Source organism: Uloborus diversus, chromosome 9, assembly GCF_026930045.1.
Source record: "Uloborus diversus isolate 005 chromosome 9, Udiv.v.3.1, whole genome shotgun sequence".
Taxonomy (NCBI): domain Eukaryota; kingdom Metazoa; phylum Arthropoda; class Arachnida; order Araneae; family Uloboridae; genus Uloborus; species Uloborus diversus.
In genome coordinates, this window is record NC_072739.1 from 36,202,695 (window position 1) to 36,227,465 (window position 24,771).

The window sequence follows — 24,771 nt, forward strand, 5'->3', positions numbered from 1 at the left end:
CTATTCCTAGACAATAGAAATGATCTTTCTGATTTGTTAGTGAAACAAGATTCTATCATGGAAATGGCGCAAGTGATCATAGATGCATTAATGCTCTGCTAAGTACTACAGAGAAAAATTCTTAATAACTACCAAAAGACCAGCTCCTTTTTATAAACAGAACACAAAAATCAATTTATGTTTTCTTTACGCATGTTGTGCATAGAAATTGATATAAGTACACATCAAACTCATCATAAAATTATTCATCATTAAATGAAGTATTTTTTTTTATCTACGGAACCTAACCCCTATTTTAACACTAATATTATTTCTCGGTTTAATCGGTTTTGATTTACGCAGCATTTCCGTGGAACATAACCCCCGCGTAAAATGAGGGTCTACTGTATCAAACAATTAAATCTATTTGCTTTTTTTTGTTCAATATTGAAGTACAGTATAACCTTGATTTAACGATTGTCAAGGGACTGTAAAACGTTATCGTTAAATCAAGGATACCATTAAATCGAGGCACATAGACATTCAATACAGTCAAATCCGTACCAGTGAAATGTATTACTAAATTGTTGAAATCGTTAAAAAGGGTATCCTTAAATTAAAGTTATACTGCATTCGATCTATCCGAATATTTGGGTTGTCTGCCGAATCTGTAATATACCAAATACCTACCGAATATTCGGTAGCACCTCTAATAATAAAGTATCATTAAATCATTTGCAAGGATATACACCACTTTTACAATGAACAACACAATTAATCAGCTCACATAGTGTTTTTGTTGTTAATTTTCTCTTTCCTGTTCAGATATTGATGAGTGTTTGGAGGAATATCCCTGCAGTCAACATTGCCGCAATTCTTTGGGCTCTTACAAGTGCTTTTGTGAGACTGGCTATTTATCTTTGGATGGCGGTGTAACATGTAAAGCTAATAGTAGTAAGTGTCTATTGTCTTTGTAATATCTAAAATATTTGTGCCATTTTGCAACTGTTTGACTAGTTTTTGCTTGAAAGTTTTCTTGATTTATTTTTCGCTGAACGCAAAAATTTACAAATTGAAGAATGAATTTTTTTCTTGTTGATACTGTGTGTTTGACTGGATCTGATTGAGTCTCTCTTGAGCCAATGTTAATCTGCAAGTTTATCGATAGTGATATTGTTAACGCTTTGAATATTTGCTATTGGCTAAACTTCTAAAGCATAACATTAGGGTATGTCAGGATATGTCAATCCTGGATCTACAAAACAGAAGTTGACCATATTAATATGGAAATTTTATGATGGCCAAAATATAGTGATTAATACCTCTTGTTAAGAATGCTTCTTACATTTAAATGTTGGTATAGTGCATTCACTTAAGATTTTTTTAAAAACAGAATTCAAGCTTGATTTATTTTCTAGCTGTGAAACCAATGTTGATCTTTTCAAACCGATACTACATCAGACAAATTGACCTTCATGGACATGATACTGAACTTCTTGCCCGCAATCTTACAAATTCAGTTGCATTGGATTTTGATTGGCTGGAAAATTGTTTGTATTGGTCAGATGTAACTGCTCTCGGCAGCAGTATCAAAAGAATGTGTTTGAGTACACCTGGCCACCAGGTAAAACATTTTTCTTTTTTTTTCTTTCTGAAAATTCAATAGAATAATCTTAAATTATTGTAGACAACCTATTTTTCATTAATGTGTTTCAAGAAGGTTATTTGTATCATTAAAAATAGTTTATATTTTCTGCATGATTTGCTGCTGAATTTTTAACCTTTAATTTAATATTCAATGATACTTTAGCTGCTATATTGTAAATATGCTCATATATTATTAATATTTTGTTTGTGTAAAGTATTTTTTATAAACTTCCTTTCAAAATATTATTTAATATTTCAATTCCAAGTGGTATTTTCTCCTATTAATAAACTTTCTTTCTCTTCTCTTAAAGATTCTATTCATCCTCTTAATTGTTGTGGGATCTATAAAATTGTTTGCAATTGCGGACATGGATACATCGGACAGACCCGCCATTCTTTGAAATTTCGGTTAAAAGAACATCAAAGCTATGTGAGAAAGCAACAGCTGAATAAATCCAGTATTGCCCAACCCTGTTGGGAATCGAATCACTCTTTTGATTTTAACTCTTATCAAATTATCCAAAAATGCCCCAATTTGTTGGATCTTGATTTTTGGGAATCTTTCCACATCCTGAGGAACCGTTCTAATTTAGTTAACGATCTTACTGCAATTCCCTATTTTTTTTCTGTGTGGACTCCTTTGTTAAAATTGGTTTAGTTTTTCTATTATTTTTATGTAAACGTCGTACATTTCTTACTTTTATTTTTTTTATTTTTTGCTTTCTTATTTCGTTTTGTGATTAACTAATTCCAATATGTTTATCCTTCACTTTGTTTTTTCCTGCATTTCTCCATTTGATACATTGCTTCCATACATAGTTTTTCCCACTGGTAAATTTATTGCTAATTTATTCAGAGTGGTTTCATTTTTGGACTTTTTGCATTGTTTATAGCTTTTCTTGGAAAATTTATTAGTTAACGGTTTTTTTCCTGATGGAATTATATAATAAATTTTGCCTCCAGGTGTCATTTTATCTTTTTTGTTTTGTTTAATTTCTATTTTTTGATATTTATACTATCTCCTGTTCCACCGTGTTGCTTTTCTCGGATGACTTTTCATCCCGAAACTCACACTTCTTTGCATTGAAAAAGGTGTTCCTTGTAACACCGAAACACGTGTCTGCAATATTTTGCAATTTTTGTGCTTTATAACGTTGGATTACTGATTTTTTGAATTTTCAGCACAAAGGTATTTATTTGTTATATATAGTGATGTAAAATACCTGGGTATTTATTTTTAGGGGAAAATACCCAGGGTATATACCCGGGTAAATACCCAAAATGGGTAAATACCCGGGTATTTATTTCATAAATTTATATTCATCTAAAATACTTTTCTGTATGCATTCCATTATGTATATATACAACCAACCATATACAAAACAATAAATTTTTGCCCAAATATTGTATTTTGATCACATATTTAAAGAATTATTGTGTGAAACAGCTTAGCAATCTAATATGATATTCACATTAAATGTGTTGGATATGCCTAATCAATGTTAATAGCCAAATTTCAGATATAAAAAGCCATTCTACAAAAAGAAAAAAGCTTAACTGGTTACAAAAAAAAGCAAACATCAATTTTTAAAGGTCCTAGTCTTTTATAACCCAGTAATATGTCCCTGCATGACATCAAAATGTAACGAAATGTCGCTCAATTTATTATTACAATTTATTTACCTATATCCTATGCAGAAATTTCCTCCAAACTTAGTTCAATTGTTCAGGTGTATTCTGTATCACACACAAACATATATACACACACACACATATTATACATAAACATTTAAAATTCATTTAAAATTTTTAATCTTTTATTTTAGGGTTTATGTTTAAAAAAGATAATAGTCACCTTTTAATACCACCTAAATTTTTTTTGCAAAATGCGCAATTATTAGGGGATTTACCCTGCCTTCGGAAAAACACCCAAAAAAATATTTACCTTCCCACCCTACAGGGGAGCAAATGCAAATGAGCAAGGCAACAGAAAAGAATATTTTGCTTCTTTTTGCTTATTAATGTGAAAACTGTTTCTATATTTTCCATGTTATCACTTAAATATCAATAAAATAAATAACACGATAGTCTTAATAACTTCTCAGTTTATTCTGCCAAACATCCTTCATGCTTCCTTTTTTTTTCATTTTTTGTATGATTGACTAACCTAGATTGTGATTTTGAAATCCTGAAGTTCATAATGAATTGCTTATACTTCTCCAATTATGACATTGAAAAGAAAGGTTCTTTGATTCAGGATCTGTTTCTTTCATGATTTCATCAAGTCTTCCAATAAAAAATATTATAAACTGTGTAATACATATGTATATATCAGTTTTACCAATTATTTCATATTTAGATTTAAAAAAAAAAATTCTCATTCGCTTTTTTGCATTTTTTTATTAAATACCCAGTTTTTGGGTATTTACCCAGGCCTTGGGTAAATACCCAGGTAAATACCCAAAAAATATTTACCTACCCGCTGGGTATTTACCCGATCCACATCACTAGTTATATAGTATACTTATTAATTTTGATTTGATTACTGTGTAGTCACATCATAAAGTTTGAATAAAATAAGTAAGCTATCCAATTATGGAAACTTGTTATAAAATTGTTTGAAGTAGAAATCAGGTTAAATAGATATCATAATGTATGCATTTTTTTTACTGAAAATGTAATAGAGTTTTCTAAATCACCTTAACCAAGTTCTTCTTAAATTATTGAGGGGACAGAATTCTTGAATTGATACATTTTTTCCCCTTATCTATTTTTTAAATTATGTTAAATTCAATTTTTTGAAATGTATGAAAGTAACTTGAAACAATAAAAATATTTCAGCTTTTACATGCTGGCTCAGTTCAGAGTCCTGACGGATTAGCTGTTGATTGGATTGGCAGGAATTTATATTGGTGTGATAAAGGGAAGGATACCATCGAAGTCTCAACTTTAGATGGTCGATTTCGCAAAGTTTTAATCAGAAAGGGCCTCCAGGAACCTAGAGCCATTGTCCTTGATCCATTTCGTGGGTATGGTGTTTTATTTTTGTTTGAAATTGAAGCATACTGTTTATGCTATTATGACTTTCATTTTCATTTACTAGGAATGCAATTCATGTTTTAAATGTTATTAAAAATTTGTTCTGAAATTTCTTTTTGAGTACACTCAAATGGTGTATACTCAATGCAAATTTAATAAAAAAATAACAAAAACCCCGCCCATGTCGCCCACTTATTAGAAGCATTAATTTTTCAAAGCCTAGGCTGCATCAGACCCCCCCCCCTGATATTTGGTTTAGTCAGTATATTTTAGTTGGTCAGCCTGTATATTTGGTTTTATTGATATTTAAAATATGTAATTGAGCTACCTATGTGTCTCTATTACTAGAATCATGTTATGTATGAAAAAAAAATTATAAAAGTGATTTTCAAACTAGCTATCCTTATTTATAGTAATTGAAGTCAAAAACTGAGTTTTGTTCTCAAATTTATACATGTTCCTTTCAAATATTGAACCATGATGCTGCAACTTCAAGTGCTGATTGCCTACAAAGTTACTAAATTAGCAAGGCTTGTTTAAATAAGTTTTTTATGAGCATACATTTCTTGGCTGAAATTTTTTTTTCAAATAAAGTATGTACACAACATTTTAATTCTGGACACATTCCCACAATTTCTTTGTAAACTACAGTGCATGATCTCATTAATATGTTTAACCATTTATTACAGTTGTATCTTCTGCGTGACCAGAATTTTATGTACTCAAAGAAAATGTATCCACACATTGCCAATTTATTTTGGTTTCAAATTAACTTTTCTCACACTTTGTATGTAATGGATATCAGTTACGATTTTTAGTGTTGTTTGAAGATAGAAAGAAGGAAATGTTGATGATAATTATTTAAAATTTATTTCTAGGTATATGTATTGGACTGATTGGGGGGATAGACCATACATCGGAAAAGCTGGCATGGATGGTACACATTTTAGCAAATTGATAAATAAATCCTTAGGCTGGCCGAATGCTCTTACCATAGATTATGTGACACGGGAAATCTTTTGGGCTGATGCTAAAGAAGATTATATAGCTGTTGCTGATTTGGACGGTGAGAATCGAAGAACTGTCATTGCCAGAGGTAAGACTAAATTTTTAAATCAAGATATCTGTTTTGTTATTACAGTAGAAGACCATTATAATGCACATCTTGGAACCAGAGTTTTTTCGTTCTACAGGTTTTGGCATTATATAGGTCATTTCACAAATTTTTAAACTAATATTCAAAATATATCTGTATATTAGCACTTCAGAATGAGTTTTATCTGTAGTGAGTATTAAAGCACTAATTATACGAGTCATTCACAAATAAATTTGTTTCTTTATTACAAGAAAGTGAAATATCCTGCACTTCTGCTAGCTTCATGGTTTGCATAACAGTTGCTTTTTCAAGGAACCATGTGGTATTTTTATTTTACTGTGAATGCTAATTTTCATTTAAAAGCTTTGAATTAAGATGAAAACATGAAAAACTGATTCAAAACTTAATTTTCCTAACAATTTTTATGTTTGCAAGGCAAAACAGAGGGATTTTTTAAACTTCAAAACTTATTGTTTACTTCTGAAAAGTTGTGCGGTTTACAGAGAATTGCGTTATACAGGTCGGCATTATAAAGGTATTCTACTGTATTTTCTGCAAAAACTTCTTTTAAAGTGTCAAATCTTGTTAACATCTTTATGCTAATATAATTCGAGTTTCTTAATTAATTTCATTTTTAATTAAAAAAATGTGTTGCATTAAAATAGAAACAAAAATTTTGGGGCGAAATTAAACAAAATGGAAGTCAACCAATGTTTTTTTTTCCATTTAAAAGCTAAGTAACTCATATTGCAATGACTGTTCTCGATATGTACTCTAATAAGAGTTTAACTGGAAAACAGAGTTGTTCAGAATATATTATGCACATGTTTTAAATGTGTACTATACATAGATACTTTATTTTGCTATGTGGACCAGCAACTTAGCTTTACTGTATGATTTCTATTTTTTTTTAAAGCTTGCAAGACAACTCTGTAAGAAAGAGCATTTGTGTATAGAGATGCTTAACTATTTATTTATTTTTAAAATTCAATTGCGTTAGTATGATGTTCTTTCAAGTACTTTTTTATGCTTACTATTCAGCTGCTTTATGCTCCTACTACAGTGACAAAGTCTACTTAGTGTGAGTGTTCAGTAATTAGTGGCAGTCTCGATTAATTTGAATTTTCAGACTCTACTGTACTGTTTATTCTGTAACTGCTTTATGTAGAATGTATATTACAGATCATCTTATTGCTGTTGTACTATTCGAAGCAATAAAATGAATTATTTTTTAAAATTATGTATGATGATTGCTGTGTACATTGATTGCTGCAAAGGTTTTGTATGTCAATCTGTACTCATTGTTCAACTGCATAAGTTTCAAGATTCATGTGTTAAGAGTTACTTATATTTAGGTATGATTTAATTAAAAAAAATCATTAAAAAAAGAAATTCATTTTAGGTCCATTTGATGCTGTTCATCATATATTTGCTTTAACGGTGTTTGAAGATCAATTATACTGGACTGATTGGGTGACAAAAAGCATTGAAAGGTGCCATAAATATCATTGTGAAAATTATACAACAATTGCCACAACTACTCATCGTCCAATGGATATACAAGTTTTTCATCCTTATCGACAGACATCATGTATGTACATATGTTTATGAAGTTAAATGTAAAATCTTGAAATCATATGCTTAAAGCAAGTTTTCAATAAAAATGGAACTTTGCATCTTATCATTCAATAGCTACCCCTTGAAACATGTGAGCGTTTCAAAGTGGGTTGTTTTCTTCCTTCACTCAACTTAAAACAGATCTCTGTTCTTTTGTTGCTATTGAATTTCGTAGTATGCAGCATTTATTTTGCTGAAATTAATGCAATGCTTTAATTTGGCTTTTATGATTAAAGAAAATCTTGGGGAAAATTCATATTGTTTGAAGAAGAAACTCTAACTGCTTTAAATAATTTTTACTGTTATGAAATTTGTTGTTAACACAACGAAATAATCTCTTTGAATCTATACAAGTTTTTTTTTAAATGTATTTTCTGCATGCCTTTTAGTTCTGATATTTTCTATCAAATTCATACATTGTACTTTGAAGCTTACTAATTCAGATTTTTAACTTTATTTTGCAGTAAAAAAATCAAATCCTTGCACTGCAGCAGAGTGCACTACTTTATGTTTGCTCAAACCTGGAGGTGAGGCTACATGTGCCTGCCCGGAACATTATGTCCTTGAAGAAGATAATGTCTCCTGTAAAAATAATTGCACTAGGTAAGTACACAGTTATACTTTGTTATTCTTTTTTAACGATATGACTGAACATCCCCCTAATGACATGTTTTGTTATTTTTAGTCTTTTCTAAAAAAAAAATTACTTTATGTAATTGACTGCTTTCATGGAAAATATGACAATTTAAAAACTTTTTTCAATTCTTAGTTTTTATTGAAGCTTTGTGCCGCATTAAATTCCTTACGCATGACATTTTTGATGAAAATACAAATAATTAGTTAACAGTGTGGTTTTTTTTTTCTTTTCAAATTGGAAAACAATATTCAAAAGTTCTTTTGAATAACTGTTACAGAAGTAGTTTTGGTGTAGAAGTATTTTTGATGTTATCCAAAAAAAAAAAAAAAAAAAAATTAAACCTCTTACCTGCCATGACTTTTAAAAACATTTCATAAAATTCAGAAAAATTAAGTTTTTGACACTCATCAACAAATGTAATGTGTTAAGTCTTGTTTCAGAGTAGATTTTGAAAAACATGTTTTTATGCTATTAAAATTGTGCACATCAGTCTATTTGAAGTCTCAGCTTTTTGAAAACCACTGGCAGTTGAGAGCCGAACGGGGTACCAAAAAACTTGAAGTTTTATGAAGAACCTATTTCACCCGGTCTTATCTTCGCACAACTTTAACAAGCAGAGTCATGAATGAAAAATCTTTCGTTCTTATCATTCTTTTAATCAGTTTGATTGCCAAAGTTGACAAGCTCATATCCAAAGGTTGTATTGGTCAGTGAGTTGCTGTAGGAAGCAGGGGTTGGTGAGTGAAGCGAACATCCCGTAGTTTAAGTGTTATCATATTTAAGATCATTTGAGCATGGTTTTAGTAAAAGTGTATAAACAGGGTTGGCATGGAGTCTAGTACTTTTAAATGTATTATTTTCTTTAAATTTACATATTTTTTGTAACAGACACCAATTTTTTTTTGAACAATTTCTGTAATATTTAATTTTAATGTTATAGTTTATTAAAGAAAGTAACAATACTGGAAAATTTTTAGTTTCGACACCCTCTTGCATATGTTTATAATGATAGTTCTTTTTTTTTTTTTTGTACTAATTTTCATTCTTTTTTAAAATTAAATATTTTTTTTGTCATCAATGGCATGATATAAGTATACTTTACTTTAAAAGTTCCCTCTAATCTCCTACAGTATTACCTCTGATCCATTCTAGGTTAATTTTACAGTTCACTAAGAGCTGTTGAAGCATTCTTAGGCTTATAGTAAACTGGGTAATATAATAATGCCCGTTATAAATTTTTGTTTTATGCTAAATTATGCTGCCATGTTTGTTCGGGCAGCTGTAGCACTCCATTGAGAATAGATTTGTGTTGCATCTTGGGGACAATCAGTTTTAAAGGGTTTTTTCAGAGGAGTACTTCTCTTCCTTAATTCCCAACATTTAAGCTTGAAGACATAGAATTGCGTATAGCATGGGGGAGGGGGGGGGGAATGATGGATTCTTCCTCTGACTCTACAATTTCTCTTGCCCCAGGTCTTCTGATTGGAAGACGGCTGCCTTGTGTCACATGGGACTTAGTAAAAAAGATACATAGAGCCATATTAATAACATTATGATAACATATTGTTATAGCAATGTCATACAACTACATATGAGGCAGTGAGAAGCAAAGGGGTGTAAGTGGTAAAATTAAAAATTTGGAGATAACCAGTACATATGGTAGATAAACCTCTCCTCTGTCATGGGGCAAGAGATGGTTCTAGTAGCCCTGGTAGTTGCTGCTATACAGCAAGATTTAGAAAAAAAAATCAATGAAAGCCTACCTAGGATGTTATATTTAAATACGTGTTACTCAAAACTTGAAAATGTCCACTTACATCCCTTTGCTTCTCACTGCCTCATATGACTTATTAACATACATCCCTTGCACACCCAAGAGATACTGGATTGATGTTCGTTACAACTTTCCAAGGTTGAATTCTCTTACTGTAGAGATCCAACTATCAGCATATTTGTGCCACGTAAAAATCCATGACAGGGCTTAGGCAATGTTCTACGACATTCGGTGTGGAAGGGAAAATTACAACATTGCTATCATAATGGTGCTGATATGTCTGTATGATTGTTTAGTGTCCAACTTAAGAATTAATCAAAAGTTATCCTAAAATTATTCTGGCATTTAAAATGCTACGCAGTAATACTCATCTTAAATCCAATAAATTATTTCCTTTCAATGCTTTTTTATTTTTTAACTTCCTTTTTCTTTACGAAATTTGTAATTGTAACATTTTAATAACTTGTATGTAGTTGTCCTTTATGATATCTTTTTTTTTATAGCTCTCAATTTGTATGTTCTGCAACCTATAAGTGCATTCCTAATTGGTGGTTCTGTGATACCCAAGATGATTGTGGTGATAAATCTGATGAACCTGATTATTGTCCGCCTTTCCACTGCAGCCCTGGACAATTTCAGTGTGCTAATGGTAATTGCATTCAACCTAACCAAATTTGTGATCGTGTCACACAATGCAGGGATATGTCTGATGAAAAAGATTGTGGTAAGTTCTTTGGATTTCGTTCATAAAACTGCTGTTGAAGATAAAGCAAAACATTCATCATGAAAATTGCTCGATATTTCTGTACCTCAGAGCCAGACTGACGTACATCCAAAAACGTAGAAGCCTATTCCGTATCGAACTATTTGAACATAAACCTTTCAAAACAAATCATTTTCAATTTTTTACCAGGGAGAAAAGAGTGCACATCCCATCCTTTTTCCCTCTTTCCTGTAAAGTAGCAATTGTGTGATTTATGTTAGTCTGGTTCTGAGGCATAGATTTATGCTATTAGTACACTTGACCCTCATTAAATTAATCATGCTGAATATGATTCAAATGATTTTTGAAAATGACTTGCCTCAATGCTATCGTTTTAAAAACATGTGGTGGAACCATAGAGATCTTACTAAGGGAGAAAACTAGTCTTTTTCGTGGGGCGATGTCAATGTAAATGGATTTTTTTAAAGCCGAAAAAGGTCAGTTTAGATTAATTAGCAGTTTCAGGCTAGACATGTGTGTATGATTTTTTAAAGGATACTTTGAAACTAATTTAAAGCAAATTTGCATTGTTTTTGCAGTAGCAAATAAAATATTTCAGGGAACAGTGTTCCCTTCCAGCTACATCACTAGTTTGCCTATTCCTCCATCAAAATGGTTTTTGCAGTACCTATATAAATAACAAAGTTGAATGGGTTATTTCATTAGGATCAACTTAACATTTACAGTAACAGCTTGCACTCTGAAAGTTGTACCTTTTATAATATTGTGTGAGATTATAAGTCATTAGAAAATGTCTTTAAGGTCAAATTTTGCAAGAACTGTTACTTTATTTTATTTGAAACAAGGCATGTTAATTTGAAAGGGTATGTGTGCTCTTGAGTCAAGAATTAAAATGTAGATTTTTACTCTCTCTCTCTTGTCTCATTGTGTTGTAATATAAATAGTCTTCGAATCTTCACAGTTATTTTTTTCTTTTAAATTGTGCATTAATTAATGTATTACACAAAAGAGGTTTTTTTTTTTTAGATATAAAAATCTCGAAGGAATTCAATTTTAAGTAGTTAAGAGTTTTGTTGACTTCTTTGAAGTCTTAAAATTTTCTGAATATGTGTGTTATTCCCATTGTTGATATTTCAATTGATTCTCTTACACATTTTTGGTTATTTAAACTTTTTAAAGGTAGTTTTAAAGTACAAACTACTGCAAAAAAAAAAAAAATAATAATAAAAAAATAAAAAAGGCTACTTTTTACCAATAATCAAAAAAATGTAATATGATTGTCAAGTACGTTGTTTTTAAAATGTTATTTTATATTTTGCTGGTATATATTCTCTTGATTAAAATTTTAGTAATAGTGTTTTTTTCTCTCTTCCTGTTTTAGATAAGCATACATGTCTATTGAGCCAATTCAAGTGTCCTAGAAATGGCACTACTCAAGCATATTGCATTAGTCTTGCCAGTCATTGTGATGGAACTAAAGACTGTCCTGGTGGAGAAGATGAAATGAATTGCAGTATGTATGGATCAGATGTTTTTATTTATGTTGCAAGTACCAATAACAAGATTTCCATCTTTAAAAAAATTCTGCTGAATTGACTTGACTTGTTTTACTCTAACATTATCTACAATCATTTTGTTGCAGTTCATAGATGATCAAAAAAATCAGTATTTTATACTACCATTTAATCTTTTTTTTCTTTGCAAGTCATAAATGTTTTTCGTCTTTTTTTTTTGTTTTTGAAAGATTAATGGGTGTTTTGTTGAAGTTTACTGACGATCTGAAATGGTGCTATTTCATACTACTCTTTTGTGATTTTATTTATTTTTTAAAATAAAGCTATTGTAATTTTTTTTTTCAAATATTACTGCATATATGTACTCTTACTCCATATATGTTTTATTTTCTGATTATTTTCTTTTGTACGATGGTATAGCTTTTAAAGTTTGAATGATATTTAGTGTTAATAACTAATTGAAAAAACTTGTACATGGTTTTTTTAAAGCTTTTGGTCTTTTTTACATTATTATGCAGTTATAAATGTTAATTTTCTGTTTCAAACTTTTTGTTCAGCTCCAAGAACATGCTTGCCAAATCAAAAACTCTGCCAAAATTCAAAATGTATTCCAGCTGTTTGGGAATGTGATGGAGATGATGACTGTGGAGATAATTCTGATGAACCTGAGGATTGTAGTATGTTTTTGCTTTCTGTTGTATGATATTTCATATAAAAAATATAATTTACAGAAAAAAATAATTTGTTTATTTTATGCGTAAGTGATTACATAATAATGAAATGCATTACATTTTCAAACATACCCCTTTTCTGCCTCCTGTTTTTCTTTAAGATAACTACTCCTGTTTCTTTGCTTAAGTCTACCTATAGTTTGAACTTTGCATGCATTTTACTCAAAATCCACTTATACAGGGCCGGATTTAGGGGAGGGCAGGCGGGGCCCCTTCCCCAGTGCCTCCACAACAAAGGGGCCCCCACAGTAAAATTTTTGCAAAATATCCTAACCTTCACGGGTTAAAAATATCGGATATATATCAAAGTATCGGATATTTTCGAAAATATGATGATCTTTTCGAACCCTGATTAGGGGCCTCCACTCCTGTGTTGCCCTGGGGCCTCTACACTTCCAAATCCGGCCCTGCACTTATATTCCTTTGCTTCTCACCACCTCACTTAAGCTTGTACTTTCAAAACTATTAACTGTCATACAGCAAATGCAGATTTGTCTAAACTATCAAAACTATAGAAAAATTTATAGGATTTAAAAATTGTGTGCTTTTTAATGCTTAACCATTAAGTTTAATTTCACTTTAACATCACTTAAGTTTTTTTCAATTCGTTTATTTCTTTAATGTTTAACAAAAAAAAAGAGACCCTTTCCTAAAATGAGTCTTATTTTAGTTCGAAGAGTGTGTCCCACGAATTTCTTCCGCTGCAATTCTGGACGTTGTATCCCCCTCTCTTGGAAATGTGATGGAGACATGGACTGTAATGATAGAGAGGATGAACCAGACTCTTGCCATGACACTACCACTTGTCACCCTTCATACTTCAAGTGCAACAACAATAGGTGTATTCCTGGCCGATGGCGTTGTGACTATGACAATGACTGCGGTGATTTGTCAGATGAAGCTGGCTGTGGTAAGCTCAATGAAAATGAATCATGATTGCTGTTTGAAATTTCATTGATAAATCAACATCCATGCATGTTTTAAAAACTCATTTAGCTATAACTAAAATGTAGTTATGCATGTACTAAGAGTCAGTATTTCTGGCATGCTCTTATATTCACTGATATAAGTTAATATTTACAAAAATACAGATATTTAAAGAACAAAATCAAGCAAATCAGAATCATTTGCAGCAGTTTTCCCATATTATTATTAATTAATTTGCCTGTTCTTCTGAAGTAATGAAGTTAAAACTATTCTATGGTTAAATTCCCTTTCGAGAAAATCAGAAATTATTCTCTAAGTAACAATTTCTATTTCATTGTTCTTTTTTGACCTCTCTTGATAAATTTTGTTTTTAAATCTTCAAAGTTTTTTTGTAAAGTTTATAATTAAATTTTTTCAAAAAGCTTCAAACTTCAAAAAATTAAAAAAAAAAAAGATGGGGGGAGGGGAGGGTTAACATGAAACATTTAAATATGGCAAATCAAATTGGTTCAACTACTGAAAATATTTTTACCTCAAAAAGCCCCATTTGCTGTTTGAGTGAACATTTTTTAGGAAAAAAGGAGGAAGAATGTAAACTTCAAGGCCTGCATTGCATTATATAATTTTTTCCTATGAATTACGACATGCAAATATACTTGATCATCATCAAGTACTTTGTTGGAAGTTGTTTTGTTAACTGAGAGGGATAAGTTCGGGCTATTTCTCAAATTGGTTACAAGCATATGCCAAAAACCCGATTACGACATCCAGAGGCGACAGTTTGATCTTGTTTTGAGCTCATCAGTCTGGAATACTCACAATTCAGCTGGAGGTCCTCTCCTTGAAGCTGAGATTACAGTTTACACTGAAAGCTAAAATTAATTTAAAACCCTATTGAATGTCTGCAAGCATGGTGCAGCTCATATTATATAGTGAAGGTATAAGCTTAGGTAATAAACTATATGCTTATAGCCCTACCCTTTTCCCATTTTGGTGTTGGTAACTTATAGCTAATTTCTTTTGTTGTTTGTGAGCTCCAGGGCCAGGATCAACAATTTTTTCATGTCTGGCAAAAACTTCAAATTACTGCCCTCACCTTCAATTTTTTGTATCGAATTTCAGCAAGTAAAAGCACGGAAGTTGAAAAAATTTGCTGTCCTCTGAAAGTTGCAAACCTTCCCCATTGGTCGTTTGCTCCCCCATAAATATGGCACTGGTGAAGTCTCTTTCAAACAAAATCAAACGAATTTTCAATGTTTTTTTTAAAAATAATTTCTTGAACTTAATGCCATTGTTTAATGTTGCAAGTATGAAAATATTATTTACATGATTTAAATAATGTATACAAAGATAATTTAAATAGAGAGGAATAAGTTTTTTTATGAAGACTCAAAAGTTGATAAAAAAGAGATGAAAAACGTAACTTAGAAAAAAACTCCAGCCTAAAAATTAAGGCTTAAAACAATGAAGCAAAACCTTCTTCTTCTTCTTCTTTCTTTCTTTTCTTTCTTTTCTTTTTTTTTTTTTCACATGCAGTGTTTTAAGTCTGATTCTCAATGAAATATTTCCTTCTGTTGAACAATTGATCTTTTAAAAAAGGCGCAATTTAAAATGAATGTGCTGACAGCTTAGATTTTAGGCAAAGTAATTTTGTACGCCATTAGGAAAAAGCAAAACTAGCTCCCTTTTTTTTTTAGCTGCTGTGATATATTTTGTTATTACTGTACATTAATACTCTTTTAGAAAAATGGGACTTAAGCTAAGTGATTTTTTTGGGGGGAGGGGGTGGAGGATGCTACGGAAAGAAATATAACTGGCACTGATTAAGTTTCACAGCATTTGATGATATGAAATAAGGGATACAAACTTTGAAAAGTGATGTAAGTGGATATCTTTGTAGTATGGTCTGATGTATTCTGTTATTATTTTTAAAAAACTATATTTTGAAGTCATATTTTCATCTATTTAAATCTGTACTTTTGTTTTTTTTTCCTTGCAGTTCCTCGAAATTGCTCAGAAAGTGAGTTTCAGTGTGACAATGGCAAATGTATCAGTTCTTCCTGGCATTGTAATGGCGAATTTAATTGTGATGACCAGAGTGATGAAGTTAACTGCAGTGAGTACAAAAACATTCAGTAAAAAATTAATACTTTTACTAATACATTTTTTTGATGGGTAGCTAAATTTTTTTGTTGTTGTGGTATTTAGATATATCTTGCAAGTCCAATGAGTTTTTGTGCAAGTCAACTAACTTCTGCATACTACTTGATTGGCGCTGTGACGGTGATACTGATTGTGCTGATGGTTCAGATGAAGAAGGCTGTGGTAAGTGACGGTCATTTTCACCTTGTGAAGTTGGTCAATTTTAGGTGCAGAGTTTGTTGCAAAAACTCTTTTCACCATCAGTCTGACTTTCAATGAAGCTTCATTCTTTTGTTGCTCTTATCAGTGGATGGGTCATATTTAGAAAATTACTAACAGCAACAGGAGAAGTTACTCTCATGCAGGCTGCACTGTAGTTGGAAAAAAAAAATTGTGGGGATGCACCATTTAGCATGGCTGGTCCTAATCACTTTGTTAGTCCTCAAAAAGGATAAAATGGCCCTATTAAAGCTATCAACTCCCATGTTCATTACTACCTTTTTGGGTAAGCTGTTCTGAGTGCCCATATTCCTACTAAGGTTGTAATTTTTCCTTATTTCCAGGTTAGTCTGAGATTTGAATAACTTAAAATAATGACCCCTTGTCCTGTTTTCCGTTCAAAAAAGTAACCTATTGACATTTTTCATTTTGATAAATATAAACTGAATCATGTCCCATATGACTCCTTTGCTCCAGGTTAGACATATTAAACTTTTTAAATCTGGTATCGTCTAATCTAAATCTTTAACTCCCTTTACTAGCTTTGTAGTCTTTCTTTGAACCCTTTCCAGTAAAGAAATATCTTTCTTGAGATAAGACCAAACTGAGCAGCATACTCATAGTTGGACGGATTTTTTTTTTGAGGTTAAAAAAAAAAAAACTCACTACCAAGTGGCACGACCTTGAGGGTCACTGGATTTAGGTTAATTTGCATTAGATATGAACCCAGGTAAAGTGGTTTGTTGCACAGGTCCTAGTTCGCCCACAATTGGGATCCAAAGTTGCTAGTTTTAGCTCTAGAAAAGCAATGGTTTTTCCTTTGAAATTGAACTTTTTTACCCGGTTCTTTCCATTGCATTGCAGTAACACCCAACTGAATGCATTCGCAATATAGAATAACTTCCCCCGCCCCTATAGTACATTAACAAGAAATGCAAAAGATGTTAGGAGAGCAACTATTGTGCCACAACTTCAAATTCCAAAGAAAATGCTCTTGCAGTTATGGAGCCAAACAAGCAAATTTGGACCCTCGTTGCAACCAAACTAGAGCCTATGCACTCAAACTAATTTACCTTGGCTCATATCTCGTACGAATTGACCTAAATCCAGAAGTTTATCCAGATTTGAGACCTTCAAGTTTTTGCCGTCTGAACCAGACCGAGTTCCAGGGTTCCAGAATTGCAATGGCGTTTTGATTGGAATTTGAAACTTTGGCGCTATATTTGCCCTCCCAACACATTCCGCGTCTCTAGTCAGAACAACATAGGAGATAGGGTATTTATTCTGTGTTGCGAATGCATTCAGTTGGCTCATACTGCAATTGCAAGAAAAGGGGAAAAAGGGTTTAATTTCAATTGGAAAACTATTGCTTTTTGGGACTCAGCTTGCAAATTTAGACCCCCATTGTAGCCGGACTAGGGCCTGTGCAGTCAAACCACTTTACCTGGCTTCATATCTAGTACAAACTGACCTAAATCCAGAATTTCGTCCAGATATGTGACCCTCAAGGTCGTGCCGTTTGGTAGTCAGCTTAGATTTCTTAGACCACCTTCGATTGAAAACGCAGACATCAAAAGGTAGTTTTAAATTAATTGATTTTAAATTGGTGTTATTTTTGTACCAATAAACCAATGTTATAATACAATGTAAGACCATGTAGTGTTCAATGCCCTTGGCTGTTTTTTTTTTTTTTTAATTTTTATTATTGATTAGATGTATTTTATTTTAAACAGTTTTTTAGAATTGAAGATATTTTTATTTGGCTTCCTAAATTCTTTAAAATAAAACTGAATATTAAATAAAAGTATTTCTTTAGGTATAACATGTCAACGCGGTGAATTCACTTGCAAGAATGGACAATGTATATCTGCTTTGTGGCAGTGTGATGGAGAAAATGATTGTAATGATAATTCAGATGAAAATTCTGAACTTTGTAGTAAGTATCTTTAATAACCTAATTTTATCTCTCTGTATGTTATGTTTGTAACTATCACGAGCTTCTGGATTTTAGATATACAGTGAAGCACCGCTTATACGTTTCTCTTTTGTACATTTTAAACATGTTTTTAACATTTATATGCTTTTTCAGGCCTCGGAAGTAGTCTCTTTTCTAGCTATTTGTCTCTTTTTTTTGAGTGTCTCTTAAGTCTCTATTTTCATGATTTAGTCTCTAAAATCTCTTTTTTTTCCGCGAGTGCCATGATAATCTTACTTTTGACGCCTGTTAAAACGATTTCAGTTCGCGGAATTTCGTTTAGCAAACGTACGCAGCTCTACCAAGCAGATCGCTTCTAATGATCAGAAAAATGGCTGCAAAAAATCAGCTTTGTCAATGGAGAGTAGTACAATAAACCACTTCCCTATGTGCTTTTTTTTTTTTCAAAGAGCTATTGTGTGAAGCTTGAGCGGGGGGGGGGGGGGGGGATAGTTCTTAAGCCCTCTGTGTCGCCAATTCTAGGATAAGCTGTAAAGTTCAGAAGCTATCAATACAGAATAGGCTTAGGCTTTTTTTATTGTGCAAATGTAGTTTTATTTTTCTTCTTTTTTTTGCTGTTGTGAACTTAATTTCAGGGGGATATATTGAATTTGAAAGGGATAAACATTTGCTTTTCAATTACTTCTGAATTAAAATAGAATATTTGTTGAAAATCTGTTAAAAAATGGAAGATTAAAACAATAAAAAAAAGTGCAAACATGGAGGAGCCACGTGCTTCGTGGAAAATTGGTTGCTGTGTATAAGATATCAATCTTTTTGCATCCTTCAAATATATCATTTTTTTTTCAGTTTGGAAGCTCTTATATGCAAATGTAGGACAGCTTTTTTCATTTTCACAATTTATTTTATGATTGTTATTTTTTCTTTTTGTGAACTTTATTTCAGGGAAACATCGGATCGGAAATGCATTAGCAATTGATTTTACATTTATTGAAAAACTGTTCAAAATAAATTAAAGTAATGGAAGAATAAAAGTATGCGAACATGGAGCCACGTGCTTCGCGGAAAATTGATCGCTGTGTATAAGATTTCAATTTTTTTGCATCTTTCGGATGTTTAAATTATTTTTCAGTTTGGAAGCTGTTATGGTTCCTTTTTTGGGAACCTATGCTCGCTGGAACATGTAATGGATTATTAATCATTCAGGAATTATAATACTAGACTTTACTATTCTAATTGCTACATTTACTATATACATAATACTATATACAAGACAGAGTGTGTCGCCAATGCGCACATCTCCGGAGTTCCTTCCGATCTCCTCTGTTCCTGAGAGGATGTTTTTCCTCAGTGACGTCAGTGGCTTCTGACGTCACTGCGATTACGATAGCGGAGTTCAATTAGTTCGATACACCACATTCCTCCCTTTTTAATCTTTAGTAGCCCAGTCTATCTGGTGCTTTTCTCGCGCGGGTGGAACGTCTAAGTAGAACAGGTGCAGCTGATGGCTCTCCTGGCATCTTGGTAACTGCCATAGGTATGGCGGTTGGAGATCCTGGCCGGACATCAATCATCTCCGAAGGCATGGACCGGTCTCCTTGGAGATTGCTGTTGTCGTTGTCGGCTGGACCGCTTTCAGGACGTACGTCACTGGATCTTTTCCGGAAGGATGGTCGACGCACCCAGTCGACGTCTTCAATGTCTCCCCCGTCACGCATCTGGTCGATGTGACGTCGCCAGAGTTGACCATTCACATCTACTGTGTAATGTAGTTGGCCGTCTTTGCTTTTTACAGTTCCAAATCGCCATTTTCTATCGCCTTGACGATAGTTTCTAACTGCAACCTTATCTCCTACATTGAATCCTCTATCCGAAAATTCATAAGTTCCTTTGCGAACTCTTTCCTCCACTCTGCTCTTTAGATCTGGTCTAACCCGGTCGATCCTTGTACGAATTTCTCTTTTCATCATGAGCATAGCTGGGCTTTGTAATGTCGTCATGTTGGGGGCCTTCCTATATTGCATAAGAAAGGTACTCAGCTTTTGTCTAAGAGTTCCTGGATAATTTTTCATAGTTCTCAAAGATTGCTTTACAGTAAACACATACCTTTCGGCCTGACCGTTACTTGATGGTTTGAACGGTGCTGTGGGTTTGTGTTTATGCCATTAACTTTCAGAAATGCCTGAAATTCTTGTGACGTAAATTGTGGACCATTGTCACTTACCAACATGATCGGCAGTCCAAAGCGAGCAAAGAAATCATGTAAACATTCGACAGTTTTGAAAGTAGTGCTAGTTTTCATGGGGTATACTTCTAGCCATTTTGAGTGTGCATCAACTATTATTAAAAACATATGTTCAAATATAGGGCCTGCGAAATCAACATGAATTCTATCCATTGGAGCGCTAGGGTACTCCCAATGGTGTACTTTTACTTTAGGAGGATCAGTTTTGTTAACTGCACAATCTACACAGTTTTTTGCAACCCTTTCAATGTCCTTGTCGATTCCCTGCCAGAATACGTATGATCTCGCGATAGTTTTCATTTTGACTACACCTAAGTGTCCGTGATGCAGTTCATTTAAAATTCTTTCTCTATACAGTTTCGGAATGCATACACGTTACCCATACATTATGCAACCATCTTGCAGGCTGTATTCCATCTCCCTTCCCTTCAGTTCACCTCCACTTTCCAGGATTCGTAATAACGGAGTGAGTTCTTCATCCCTTTCAGTTTCTTTGGCTAAATCTTTCGCTGTCACCGGCAGGGTTTCAATTTGATGTAACTGGAAGATATCAATATCATCATGTATAGCCAATTTTTCCGAATCCGTAGGTAAACGCGAGAGAAAGTCTGCATTGCCGTGTTCCTTAGTTTGACGATAAATAATGTCAAATTGAAATGATTGCAGAGTCAACGCATAATGCAATGGACGTGTAGCAGCTAAAACTGGCAAGCCTTTCTTTGAGCCAAAAATTGCCAGTAGTGGCTTATGATCTGTAATTAGAGTAAACTTGGTATTTTTCACGTAGAGAAAAAATTTCTTCGCAGCCCATACTATAGCTAAGGCTTCTTTGTCAATTTTAGAATACCGTTGTTTGGTCGGAGAAAGAGTTTTAGATGCAAAAGCAAGCGGTCGTTCTGAACCATCTGGAAATTTATGTGACAATACTGCTCCCAGTCTAACTGGTGACGCATCAGTTGCCAACAAAAGTGGAAGTTCCGGGTCATAATGTGCCAAAATTCTTTCCGAACAAATTTCGTCGTTGACCCTTTGAAAAGCTTCCTTACATTTCTTATCCCATTTCCAAGGAACATCTTTCTTCGTTAACTCATGCAAAGGATAAGCCAGTGTAGCTAACTTTTTTGAAAAGCGCGAATAAAAATTTACCAACCCCATAAATGATTTAACTTCATGAACATTTTTTGGTTCCACGGCATTTTTAATTGATTTAACTTGTTCAGATGTTTGGGATAGTCCTTGAGAGTTTATCTTGTACCCTAAAAATTCTATTTTTTTTTTGAAAGAATTTACTTTTTTCTTTGTTAATTTTTAATCCATGAGCGCGGCATCTTTCAAAAAATTCTTTTAATCTTACTAAATAAGTTTCAGCGTCTGGAGCTGCAATTCTAGCATTGTCAAAAAATACTTCAACTCCCTTTAAATCCTGAAAAACACTTTCAATATATTTCTGCCAGATTGCCGGAGCGGCATTTACCCCATACATTAATCTTTTACACAGATAGAGTCCCTTATGTGTATTTATTGTCAACAATTTTTGACTTTCAGGGTGCATTTTCATTTGCAAATATGCCTGAGAGAAATCAACCTTGGAAAACACCTTGCCATCACTCAGTGATGCAAAAATATCTTCCATTCTAGGAAGTGGGTGTTGTTGCACTCTTAAATTCTTATTTAATGTTACGGAGTAATCTGCACACAACCTAACTTTACCATTTGATTTAATCACTGGTACGATCGGTGTTGCCCAATCCGAAATATGTACCTTTTCGATAATATTTTCGCGTTCTAAGCGATCTATTTCCTCGCCAACCCTATTTTTCAGTGCAAAGGGCATGGGTCTAGGTCTGCAGAATACCGGACTAGCGTCAGGTTTTAGCTCTAATTTGCACTCGTAATTTTTAATTTCTTCCAAGGTATCACTAAATAACTCTTTGTATTCGCCTAACAATTTAGAAAGACTAACATTTGTTTCAACTTTGCAATTTTTTATTGAATTCCAATCTAGTTTAATTTTATACAACCATTCGCGACCAAAAATTGTATCTAAATTTTCCTTAACGATATACAAGTTTAATGCGTGCGTAACCTCATTATAGGTAACATTTACCGTTACATAACCCATTGGAACAATTCTATCCCCTTTGTAGGTTTAAAAAATTAATTTTGTAGGCTGAATTTTCTTATTTGAAATTTTTCGGAAATTCTTCAGCGACATTATTGAAACGGCTCCACCTGTATCGGCTTCAAAGTTTACCCTATGGCCTTCGATTTGAACTTTTACCATTATAGGTTTCCTTGGTTCTTGTTCAGGCAGTGTACACTCTTCAGACTGAATTGTGTAAATAGGCACGGAATCAGCACCTTCATCTTCAGGAAAAGCTTCTACATCCACCTGTTTTTGCTTAACAGGTTTATTAACTTTATTTGCTTTGGCAGAAAAACATGCTTTTCCTAAATGACCAATTTTGCCGCATAATTTGCATTTGTAAGTCTTGAACCTACATTCATCTGTAGAATGATTTTTTCCATTACATCGAGAGCATTTTCTATTATTTTTATCTTCAGAGCACTTTTTCTTCCGATATTGGCTCTGTTTCATTTCAGCATTATATTTATGAATTCCAGATTGGCTTCCAATTAATTCTGCCGTGGATTAATGAGATTTTTCCATCGCTAAAGCAATCTGTAAGGTTTGATTTAATTCAAGGTCATTTTCCTCAAATAATCTATCTAGTGTTGCTCGATCTCTTAATCCGCTAACAAAAACATCTCGAAGCATCATATTTAAGACATCTGGTTTATACATACAGGGAATTGCTAATGAGCGAAGTTCTGCGATGTAGGCGTTAATCGGCTCATTCTCGTTCTGCTTGTGGTTTAAAAATATGTGACGGCTAGGAATAATTAATGGTTTCGGATTGAGATGATCTCTTAATATGTCCTTGAGCGTTTCGAAATCTTTTTCCCCAGGGTTGTCGGGTGACAAAAGATTCTTCAGTAAATTGTATAATTTTGCTGACAAACTTGATATAAGCGTTTTCGCCCTTTTTTCTTTCGGGACATTTTGAATATCTAAGAATGCCTCGAAACGTTCTATAAAAGAATCAAAATTTTCGGACATTTCATCATATTTTTCAAAATTGACCCCTGTCACTTTTGACTCATTTGGGGTATCCACTTTAAGCTTGAGAGCTTGTACAAGGGCTTCATTTTGTTTTATGAGTTCCTGAACCAGGGCCTCCATTATTTTTCAACCCAAAATACAAAAATATATAAATTTCCTACCTTGAGCCGTCTTCGGGTAATTACCCTATCCTTTTTGAAACGAGAACTTTTATATCACTACATTAGTGGTTTCTTAACACACACTCGTCGCCACTGTTATGGTTCCTTTTTAGGGAACCTATGCTCGCTGGAACATGTAATGGATTATTAATCATTCAGGAATTATAATACTAGACTTTACTATTCTAATTGCTACATTTACTATATACATAATACTATATACAAGACAGAGTGTGTCGCCAATGCGCACATCTCCGGAGTTCCTTCCGATCTCCTCTGTTCCTGAGAGGATGTTTTTCCTCAGTGACGTCAGTGGCTTCTGACGTCACTGCGATTATGATAGCGGAGTTCAATTAGTTTGATACACCACAGAAGCTATTATATGCTAATGAAGGATAGCTTTTGTTTTTGTTATAATTTATTTTATTTTAATTTTGTGAACTTAATTTCAGGGAAGCATTTGATCGGAAAGGAATAAGCATTTGGTTTCAAGTTGTCGTGAGCTAAAGTAGAACATTTATTGAAAAGATGTTTAAAATAAATAAAGTAATGGAAGAATAAAAACATACAAACATGGAACCAGGTTCTTTGTGAAGATTTGGTCGCTATGTATGAGATTTTAATCTCTTTGCATCCTTCAAATATTTCAATTATTTTTCAGTTTGGAAACTATTATATGCAAATGTATGATAGCCTTTTTTATTTTAATAATTTATTTTATGATTATTATTATTTTTTTCTTTTTGTGAACTTAATTTCAGGAAAACATCGAATCGGAAAGGCGTAAGCATTAGATTTTTAATTTGTTGTGAGCTAAAATAGAACATTTATGGAAAAGCTGTTTAAAATAAATATAGTAATGGAAAAATAAAAGTTTGCAAACACAGAGCCACGTGCTTCGCCGAAAATTGATCGCTGTGTATTAGGTTTTAATCTTTTTGCATCTTTCAAATATTTTATGTATTTTTTACTTTCGAAGCTCTCATATGGAAGTATAGGATAACTTCTTGTACTGCAATAATGCATTTTAATTTTATTTTTATCTTTTTTTCTTTTTGCAAACTTAATTTCCATGTAAGATTTCAGCATCCTTCAAATATTTTTTAGTTTTGGAGCAATCATATACCAGTGTAGGATAGCTTTTTTTTATTGCAATATAATGTATTTTAATTTTATTTATTTTTATTACTTTATTTTTTTATGAACTTAGTTTTAGAGTAGAAAAAAATAAGCATTTGATTTTTAATTTGTTTAAAATT

General features: G+C 32.7%; 1 protein-coding gene across 1 annotated transcript in view; it reads left to right on the forward strand.

The window, feature by feature from the left end:
* Positions 1 to 24,771, forward strand: part of LOC129230024 (low-density lipoprotein receptor-related protein 1-like) — a 214,643-nt gene that overhangs the window by 160,859 nt on the left and 29,013 nt on the right. The window contains exons 36-48 of the mRNA XM_054864409.1: positions 805 to 933; positions 1,398 to 1,603; positions 4,468 to 4,655; positions 5,544 to 5,761; positions 7,164 to 7,352; positions 7,843 to 7,981; positions 10,293 to 10,513; positions 11,895 to 12,026; positions 12,585 to 12,704; positions 13,429 to 13,668; positions 15,685 to 15,801; positions 15,894 to 16,010; positions 17,863 to 17,982. Of these exons, the coding sequence (XP_054720384.1) occupies positions 805 to 933; positions 1,398 to 1,603; positions 4,468 to 4,655; positions 5,544 to 5,761; positions 7,164 to 7,352; positions 7,843 to 7,981; positions 10,293 to 10,513; positions 11,895 to 12,026; positions 12,585 to 12,704; positions 13,429 to 13,668; positions 15,685 to 15,801; positions 15,894 to 16,010; positions 17,863 to 17,982 (2,136 nt within the window). The remainder of the gene's footprint in view (positions 1 to 804; positions 934 to 1,397; positions 1,604 to 4,467; positions 4,656 to 5,543; positions 5,762 to 7,163; positions 7,353 to 7,842; positions 7,982 to 10,292; positions 10,514 to 11,894; positions 12,027 to 12,584; positions 12,705 to 13,428; positions 13,669 to 15,684; positions 15,802 to 15,893; positions 16,011 to 17,862; positions 17,983 to 24,771) is intronic.